At 39.8% G+C, this 10,252-nt stretch overlaps 1 protein-coding gene across 1 annotated transcript; it reads left to right on the top strand.

Moving 5' to 3' along the window:
• The first annotated feature begins 1,021 nt into the window (after positions 1–1,021).
• PRR32 (proline rich 32) lies at positions 1,022–3,201 on the top strand. The gene is made up of 2 exons (XM_060002176.1): positions 1,022–1,157; positions 2,183–3,201. Exons 1-2 carry the CDS (start codon positions 1,138–1,140, stop codon positions 3,057–3,059), a joined length of 897 nt encoding a protein of 298 aa, XP_059858159.1. The 5' UTR covers positions 1,022–1,137; the 3' UTR covers positions 3,060–3,201.
• The last annotated feature ends 7,051 nt before the right edge of the window (positions 3,202–10,252 follow it).

Here is a 10,252-nt window from a genome sequence, read left to right as displayed (position 1 = left end):
ATAAAGAAAGTTATTTTAAGGTCTTTGAAGTCTAGTCTGAACAACACAAATCTTAGGTGAATTTAAGGAAGTGGGCCAAGTTTTTGGCTTTATCCTAGAGCAAGATTAGTAATCTTAGATCAGGGGATGGCCGTCGTGATTTCAGAGCCATTAATCTGTAGATCGTTGGCAGAAAATAAAAGCTGAGGAAGTATACTTGCTTAAGGTAGGGAGGGGGAAGAAATTTAAGCTGGAAGAACAGAAAGTGCCTTATGCAAAAAGTTACAAGGCAAAATCTGAGCTAATATTTGTAAATTGATGTTATCTGCTATGCCTTTTATTTCCCCTCTCACTTGCAGGGAAGTTTCCCGAGCTCTATTCTGGGAAATATGTGTATATACAGACACACACACACACACACACACACACACACACACACACACACACACACCATACTGAGCCAATAAACTAGAAGGTAGGATGAAGGGAAGAATTGCAAATTGGGCTAAAAAGTAAAAGCCAATATGATTCTTAGAGGGATTTTTTTTATAGTGCTATTCCTGTTTCATCTTCACAAGTGAGAGTCAGATTGCAAAGCAATTTAACCCCCCAAACTCTGTTCTCCACCAAGTTAATAGTATGCACCCCCTAAACTGGAAGTTTAAATTACAAGATTAGGCATGGTACTCTGCTCAATGTTTGTAATTCCACCCTGGAAGAGGAGATTTGATAACTACCTTTTCTAAATAAAACTTCAGAAATAACTCTTAACAAAAGACCATGCCACCATGATTCTTCTAAATTTGTCTCGATGATTTGTCTTTCTAACTGGACTGCAACAGGGTTAATGTAGCGAATGCCTTTAAGTTCATCTGCTACTGTGCAGAAAGGAATCATACATTTAGCTTCAGAGGAGCGTCACAGATTTATCCCCTCCTCCTCCCAGCTCCTTTTCTCCCTCCCTTCCCTAGCAACTGGTAACCTCATAAAGAGGACTCCAAATCTAGAAAGAAGCAGTTGGTCCCTGGCTTCATTCGACCTGCCAAGCTGCTCTAAAGCAGAAGCACCAGTCATTTCTCCAGACTGAGTTGGCTTGGCGTGGGCGTTCAGCTGGTTTTCTCCATCACCTCAAGAAGGCTTTGCTGATCAAATTTCTCCATGGCTTGTACTGAAAATGTGTAAGTACAAAACTGTGTACAACTGTTTAAGTTGAAGGCAAAAGACAATTTGAATTGTTTTCCTGTGTGAGTGCGACACGGACAACGGGAAGGAGTGGGTTGCGAAGGATGCAGAAGGGGATCACAGACAAAAGCGTGAAGGACGTAAATTCAGGTACTAAGAACACTGGAGTTTTAAATGTAATTTTGAAGTTGCAAATCCTTAGTCTAAATTGTGGGGTTTAAATATGAGGAAATTCTTACTCTAGGGTGTGGTATGGGTTGAATGAAACAAAATTTTAACAAAAGTTGGTGTACATGTTGAATGATGCTTCATGAAAGAGAAACAAACTGGAGTGTTTGTTAGCATAACTAACCTTTCTTCGACTTCTGTGGAGAAAAAAAAAATGCTTTCCCTCATAAGACTTTCCAGAGCACTCCTACCAGAATCTAAATGATGGGTTTCGTGGATCATATATCCTACTGGGACTGAAAGAGCTGGTGTTTCCTCTGTTTATCTAGCATGCCTGCGCACTGCAGCTTTTAAGGAAGCTATCTGAGTCTTCTAGGCTGCCTTGTTGCCTTGAGGAGGTGGGAATATGGGGAACGGGGTGGAGCCACAGGTCAGCCATAAAGGGAAACCACAAAGCCTGATGCTAAAGAGGCTGCCTGGTGAAGGGCAAGTGAATCGAAGAAGTGTTTGCTGACTACACCTGGGAGGAGATTGGGCTCTCCCTTTTCCCACCGTGTATTCCAGAGAATTCGATCAATCACATATTTCAGATATTTTCTGGTCACCGCATTTTCTTTTTTTTTTTTTGCGGTACGCGGGCCTCTCACTTGTGGCCTCTCCCTTTGCGGAGCACAGGCTCCGGACGCGCAGGCTCAGCGGCCACGGCTCACGGGCCCAGCCGCTCCTCAGCATGTGGGATCCCGGGGCTCGAACACGTGTCCCCTGCATCGGCAGGCGGACTCTCAACCACTGCGCCACCAGGGAAGCCTGGCATTTTCATTTTTATTAACCTATTCATTTCTGTTTTGGCAAGCCTTGGAGGGCACGCCCCTTCACCCACAGCAGTAGCTGCCGATGAACATGGGACCCCAGAGCTGCGCCCCGGCGTGCCCCTCCAGTGTCCGAGCTCCATGCAGAAGGATGATGTGGAATCCTGGGGCCTCCCTCGCGTCCCCCTGAGACCTCCCTTCAATGTACTGGCCGATCTAGCAAGAGAGCAACTGGAGCGTCCCTCAGAGAGAACAGGATCCTGCATTCCTGTCGACGATTCGAGAGCTCTCAACCCCCCCTATGAGCCACCACCTGCTGTTGCGGAAGAGTCCCTAGCAACAGCAGAAGTAAATAGCTCTGAGGGGCTGGCAGGCAGGAGGCAGAGGGGACAGGATTCTATTAATGTGTCCCGGGAATTCTCTGGCGGCCCTCCCGCACTGATGGTGGGGGGGACGAGGGTCAGCAATGGGGGCACTGAGAGAGGTGGCAGTAATGCAAAGTTATATGTGGCTTTGCCAAGGGGTCAAGGATTCTTTCCATCCAGGGGCTCTCAAGTAAGAGGCCCGCCACCTATCCCCACCCTTAGATCAGGGATAATGATGGAGGTGCCTCCAGGAAATACGAGAGTGACCTGCAAGGAAAGGTTGGCTCATGTTTCCTTCCCACTGGGAGGCCCGCGGCACCCCGTGGAGAACTGGCCAAGGCCTATGCCCTTGTCGTCCAGCACTCCAGGTTTACCTTCTTGCACTACTGCTCATTGCTTCATTCCTCCTCGACCTCCAAGTTTCAATCCATTTCTCGCTATGCCTATGGCTTTTGCTCCTCCTCCGATATTTGGTCCTCCACTGCCTTCCTATTTTGCCAATTTCCCTTCCTGGGGAATGCTGGCTCCTGCATCCTCAAACAGAGAGAACAACTGATGGCAAAAAAAAAGGAAGGAGGGGAAAAAAAAACGGTTGGGAAAAGAGGTGAAAGTTACTCATTTATGTTTTTATATTTGAAACCCCCTACCCTCTTGCGGCCTGTTTAGCACTAATGTGCCTTACATACTTGGAAATTCAATAAAGGCTCTAAACTTTGAAATATTGTGAATTATTTTTTAAAATGTCACTTTTGGAGCTGAAGCCTTGGGTTTTGTTTTCTGCTTTTAAGAAAATGAAAGCAGTAATGTGCCAGTGTTTTGTAAGTAGCTTAGTTGAATCCCTACCAATGGCTTGCAGCTGTGATTGTGGGGAGGTGGGATTGGGTTCTTGTTAGACTTGGCGAGTCCGGGGTGGGGAATTCCTACCTACCTAAGGCTATGGGGGTTGCTCAGTGCAGGATGGGTGAATGAAGATAAGGTCCAGGAGGTAGATCCAAGTCCAGATAATAGAGTAAAATGCGCAAACACTAAAAGTAGTCAGATGAGACTGAGGTGAGAGTAACAGAGCCAACATTTGACAGCCAGTTAGAGGCAGAACCAGGCTGAAAAGTTAGGAAAGAAAAGGAGCAGGGGAGATGGGAGAGTTCTACACCATTGCTTCAGACATGAACTAGTGTTTGTCTCTCAGCATTTCACTGTTGCTAAATACATGGTATAGATAAGGCTGGCTTAATAGAAGTCTGGGAACAAGATGGAACCGGGCTGAATCCTTCACCCATTCTCGAAATAAAGGGTACTATATACTCAGAACTTTTAAAGGCAAATGAAAACATTTCACTCCTGTGGAATTATTTTCTCTGACACTGCTATGTTTGTACCCTTCATAAGTGCTACAGCACCCCATTATCATGATGGCTCTGAGAGATTATCAGAAGCCCAGATGGGAGCTTTTTCAAATTCTAGTGACAAAGATATGGGCACAGCATGCAGGGTGGAAGGATGGCCATTCTGACCACTATACAACTTCATTCACACAGTGGTCCTAAAACACACCGACACTGTCTATGAAGAACCACTAAATTAGAAATATCTTTAGAGGATGATTCTTCCAATGAGCATTTTTCATGCGCAGAGCTGATGACGTAGGTGATGTAAGCAGTCAGTTAATGGTTGACAAAACCTACAGATCCAAAAGGCACCTAGCCTATAAGCAAAACCATTTATGTGTTTTTAGCACCAATCGTGGCTTCTTCACTACTCGGGGAAAAAAAGACACATGGATCCATGAAGTTTCTTTTTCTCCATTTGATTCAGAATAGATTTTTCTAAATTTACAGGTGGTAGTGCAAGGAGCACTGGATAAAAGGAGCACCTGGATAGAGCTTGCTAAGATTCCCCTTACTCCGTCCTGAAGCTGGCGCAATTCCATCAGTTCACCGTGGTGGCTTGAGCAGAAGCAGGCAGCAAATCATTTGACAGCTGCTCACTATGAGGTAGCTTAGTCCCAGCGTACCAAACACTTATTGAATTTTCAGCCTTAATGAACAGAGGAGTTGGGCATGCTTATAGTCATCAAAAATATCTTTTGAGCCAGATGTTAAAAGATATTTTGACAAGAAATCAAGTTGTTGTGTCAACGGCAGTGCTGCATCTCTGGAGAGTTGCCAAAAGGTGTGGTAAGTGACAGCAGAATAGGATACGTTTTCCTTCTCAAAGGAAGTAGCTCCGATAAACACTCAGAAAGACTTTACTCACAATTACAGCGAAATCCATGACAAATTTACTGTAACAAGAAAGTGCCACCAACACGAGCTGCTCTTTTTAAACCCTCTGTTCTCTTTCCTAATACCCTCTGCATGTTATTTTCTATGCCATTTCTAAACGCTGAGCACCTACAGCACACAACAAAAAATAACTATTAGCAAATTGAGGCATTGAAGTTTCCTTTATACCTCTGTGGTGTAGGATAAATACATTTTCTTTAGTTTATGCAGAGCTCTGTGCCTATATAACAGGTTTCAGTAAACACAAGTATCAAATAAGCCTGGGATCCTGTTGTTAAATGCAAGTGAAATGCAAATATTTTTGTTTATTCACAGCTTCCGTATAGAAATACTGTATTACCTTATTATCATAGGTGCCAGCATCCTCAATGACAGCAAAACACCCATTTTAAACACATGATTTGGGGCTTCCCTGGTGGCACAGTGGTTAAGAATACGCTCGCCAACGCAGGGGACACAGGTTCGTGCCCTGGTCCGGGAAGACACCACATGCCACGGAGCAACTAAGCCCGTGTGCCACAACTACTGAGCCTGAGCTTTAGAGACCACGAGCACAACAACTGAGCCTGTGTGCTGCAACTACTGAAGCCCACGTGCCTAGACCCCGTGCTCCACAACAAGAGAAGCCACTGCAATGAGAAGCCCATGCACCACAAGGAAGAGTAGCCCCCGCTCGCCACAACTAGAGAAAGCCCACGTGTACCAACGAAGACCCAACACAGCCAAAATAAATAAAGAAATAAAAGAAGTAAAGAAGTAGAAAAAAATGTTTAAAAAACACATGATTTGCCTTAAAATAGCTAATTTTAAATTATTCTGGTGCAATATGAGCTAATATTAATCCTACACCAAAATATCTTATTCATTTTGGAAAGTGCACATAATTCAATATATTCAACATTCTTGAACATATATGTTTTCCCGTTCTTTTCTGTGGCTTAAATAGCTCCTAACCGCAAGAGGGAAAGAAAAACATCAACAAAGTAGCCCTTTCTCCTGATAGTAATGGGAATGGGTTAAGTATTTCCTGTTCTAAGTTATAATCATTGTCACAAGATGATTCATGTTGTACTGTTTATTATTTATAGTTCTCATTATATTCTTTGTCACAAGACTGTAGCATTAGAATTTTAATATCCTATATATTCTCTAGAAGATAATAATAAACTGTACAACTTTGACCTTTTCTATGTCCCTAAGTATGATTCATTAGCCATTTCTATTTTCCACCATTTACAACTTCTGTAGCCTGATTGGAAGAGGTACACATGTAGCCAATCAAACTGTAGAATACTGAAAATGTTAAAGTTCGAATTATAAAATTTTTAAAGTCTTTCATAAACCAGAGTGACATCAAAATTACACGTTATTCTTCTGAGAATTATTATAACAAACATAAAATAGGACCAAAATTTATTTTCACTGGAGTCTTAAGGTTGAGATCATGGTGCTATCTTCATCTACCATGGAACAAGTGGTTTATTGCATGGCTGTTACTAAATAACTAAGTAATAAAAAATATATATACACACATACATATATGTATGGAGAAAGATATCCTTCCATAACTATTACATTGTACTGTAACAATGGCATTGAATTATCAAGTGCTATTGACAGATGTTGATTTTTAAAGGGCCTAATACAGAACTACGTGAAATGACTCTATTTCAAGATCAATGGGCCAAAACCAGAGATAAAAGAAATTTTACACAGATCAAGAACACTGTGTCATGTCATAGGTTAATTCCATAGCTATCACAAAACGTTGCATGTCTTCTTTATAATGAGCTGGATTGAGTGATATTCCCACAGAAAGAGCAAGTGATGAGACTAAATTAAGTGAAAGAACCCATCTGTTTCTCTGTGATGATGTTCATTTTTTCTTAAAATGATGGAAATGTATAGCATTTATCAAATCAAGTCTAGATTTGAGAAGTCAGAAAAATTGTGATTCATCACGCAGTCATTTTCTTAAGTGCTTGAGAAGGTGCTACTCTTGCCAAAGACTAATTAAATATATATGCTTTCTCACCCACCATTGGGAACTTACTGCCATTCAGAAAATCTTTCTCAGCATCCCAATTTCTCAAAGAAACTATCTGTGGAACTTGTTTTCATGAAGTGACTCTACCATTGCTTTTTTGAGAATGGACTAGTATCCTGCAATACTCTATGGAGGTAAACTGACCACATTTTTCCCAACTCTGAAAATCTCTTTCCCTAAGTAAAATAAGATTGTAAAGCACACAACTCCATCATTCCTATCATAAAGGGCTTTGTCTATCTGATAGTGTTTAATTATATAATTTATTGAGAAATATACATTTATAACTGACTTCATCTAACACCCTGATTGTAAAAGCTTTGACTCAGAGGCAAAGCAACACAGGGAATATGGAGGTTGATGGATGGTGCTTGCGCATGTGAGAAAGAGAAAAACAGATGGAGAAAGACAGAGGATTAAAAATAGAGAGGGGCAGGGCCACTGTCAGTTGAGAAGAGATGAGATGAAGTGCTGTAGAAGAGGAAGCAGCTTCATAGTGGAAGTACTGTTGGAAAAGTAATACATTTGGATATGGGAGAATATAATCCAGAGAAGACAGAAAGGGGCAGTTTGAAAAGAAGGAAGTTACAGGGATTAAGTGTTTCATGAAAGAAAGGGCTCTGTGTAGGAGTCACACATTTGAGAGGGTGGGGATGAGCTGATTAGAGAAACACTATCCAGCCTTCCAAAAAATGAATCTATCTCCACTGCTTCATTCCTTCCTATAAATATCATCTCTCTTCAGATAGCAGCCAATCTCATATTGCCTATGTGAAACTGGAGGCCCTTTCTGGTTTAGGTTCCATCAATCCCCCAAACTGGCCTTGACAAGCAGACTCACCATCATCAAGGTTACTTTATTAGTGAAGAGGGTGTGCAATGAATTAGGCTCACAAAAAAGCATTCCCTCTTCAAGTTCTCAAATATATCAGACCCTAAACTTGCTTTTCTTTTTAAATTTAAACTCCAATCTTTTTTTCCCCTAGTGAGGTACACTGATTATTTTTTAATTTTGCCTTTTCACCCCTCCTATTAAACCATAATTTTCTGAGGTGGAGTTGCTGGCTTTATTAATCACACTTCATCCAGAACCCAAGCAATCTATTATTTTTCCCAGGGGGCATATTTATACCTCTTTTAGGTATAAAATCCTTACACATTGTGTTAATGCTCACTGGTGCTCAATAGCTATTAGCAATATACAGTAAATGTACTGAAGATACTATTTAATGCCCTAACTAAAAAGTTGATTATCCATAAATAGAATAATTTAAAAACATCTTGTATTAGTAATTCACATTAGTAATTACTTAATTACTAATTAAGTAATTAATTAGTAATTAAGTAAGTAATTCACTTACTTAATTAGTAAGTCACAACTGGAGGAAAATAATCAAATATAAATAATGTTTCATAGTTAAAAAATATCTATGAGATAGTCTTACAAAGACTATCAGTAAAATCACAGATGATCCCAAATTTAACAGAATGATATGGCTTTAAAAACGATCATCTCTTCAGAATTTACATAAACATTATTGCTTCAGTGCTAGGCATTTTCACAAACCAATTGTAACGTATGTACATCTCAAATTGTCCAACTTTATGATTAATTAACACTGCTAACATCACCAGTCAAATGAATCCATGTACATATCACTTCAAAACAGTGTAAAAGCTCATTTCTCCTCTAGGCATTTGACATGAAGTGAAGTTATACAAGAAAAATACCAATTCCAATGTCTAAATGTTACCCTCTCTATTTAACTTGATGCTGTTATCCTTTTAGCATAGCCAGCAGTGGAGCCTACAAAGGTCAGTCAACCCTTAATTGGGAAACCAGTAAGAGGCCTTAGGTCTTGGGTCTTAGGCTCATTTAGTCAAAACAAACAAACAAAAAATCAAACATAACAGAGTGTAAAACACAGAATCCATGGGCTTGAAGATTAAAGTTATTCAATGTGCATTTATTGAATGCATAGTATATGAGTAGCTCTACATTGGGTGCTATAGAAAATAACAACCAAGCAGATACCTGTGGAAGTGACTGATTACTAAGAAAACACTTGTTTTCCTTCAGTGAGAGAAAACATACACTTATAGTAGAATGAGTTCTCATGTGCTCATGTGTATTTAGAATTTCCATGTCTTCTGTTGGTCTGATAGGTTCTCAGTTTACAGATGGAGAAACTGAGATTCAAGAGATTTAGTGATTTGACCAAGAACAAAATGTGACTTTGTGGCAGAGTCAGAATCCTCTTGTTATTCCATACTTCAAAATGTGTTTCAGGCTTCCCTGGCGGCACAGTGGTTGAGAGTCCGCCTGCCGATGCAGGGGACACGGCTTCGTGCCCCGGTCCGGGAGGATCCCACATGCCACAGAGCGGCTGGGCCCGTGAGCCATGGTCACTGAGCCTGCGCGTCTGGAGCCTGTGCTCCGCAACGGGAGAGGCCACAACAGTGAGAGGCCCGCATACCGCAAAAAAAAAAAAAATGTATCTCAAATGTATTAAAGATATAAATGAAAATAAGAAAATAAAAATTGCCATAAATTCTAGAAGAAAATACAAGTGAAATAAATGAATATTTATGTAATCATGATCTTTCTTCTCATGACAATAAAGTCAGAAATCATAACAGAACACACTATAATATTGAAATGATCTGTGTCAAAATTATCATAAACAGAATTTAAAAGCAAATGAAAAGCTTGGGGAAATTTTGCAGGATATCTAGAAAAAGGTTTAAATGTTGTTAACAAATACAAAATTTGTGAGCCAATAGAAAAAGTGTATACCCTCATATAAAATGAGTAAGTGACATTAACAGGTAGTTGACAAAAGAAAAATGGCTAATAAACATGTAAAATAGTTTATAAGTATAAATTAAAATAAATACATTTTTATCTGTCATAGTTGTCAAAGCTTTTTTCACATAATTATATCCATTGTTGGGGAGGGTTTGGGCATATGGGTGCTCTTACACACTAGTTATGGGAGTATAAGTAGGAGAACATTTAGTGAGAGCATGTTACAATATTAAACAAATTCCTTAAAATTGTAGTGTTCTTTGATCCAAGAATCCCACGTATTGGACTTTAGCCTAAGGAAATAATCATGGATATTGGATAAATTTTTAGCTACAACCAGGCTCATCTCATCATTATAACAGCAAAAACTTAGAAATAAACTAAACTTTTCAAAATAGACAACTGTCCAATTAAATTGTGGTCCCTTCAGATGACAGAATATAATGCCACCATCAGAACAATAACAGAACTATAATTTTTAAAATGAAAGCTTATATGCATTTAAAGTGAAAAAAATTTCAAAAGTATGTGCCAGTACAATCAGTTTTCTTCTCTTTGCTTATCTATATTTTTGATTTTTTTTTTTTTTTTTTTTTTTTTTTTTTTGCGGT

Source organism: Delphinus delphis, chromosome X (assembly GCF_949987515.2).
Source record: "Delphinus delphis chromosome X, mDelDel1.2, whole genome shotgun sequence".
NCBI classification, from domain to species: Eukaryota; Metazoa; Chordata; class Mammalia; order Artiodactyla; family Delphinidae; genus Delphinus; species Delphinus delphis.
This window is presented reverse-complemented; position numbering and strand designations above follow the sequence as displayed.

Bases quoted from the DNA above. Each gene is read 5' to 3' on its own strand.
- PRR32 (XM_060002176.1), top strand. From the start codon at position 1,138: ATGGCTTGTACTGAAAATGT. The intron at 1,158-2,182 runs GTAAGTACAAAA...TGTTTTGGCAAG, and splicing joins ATGGCTTGTACTGAAAATGT to CCTTGGAGGGCACGCCCCTT.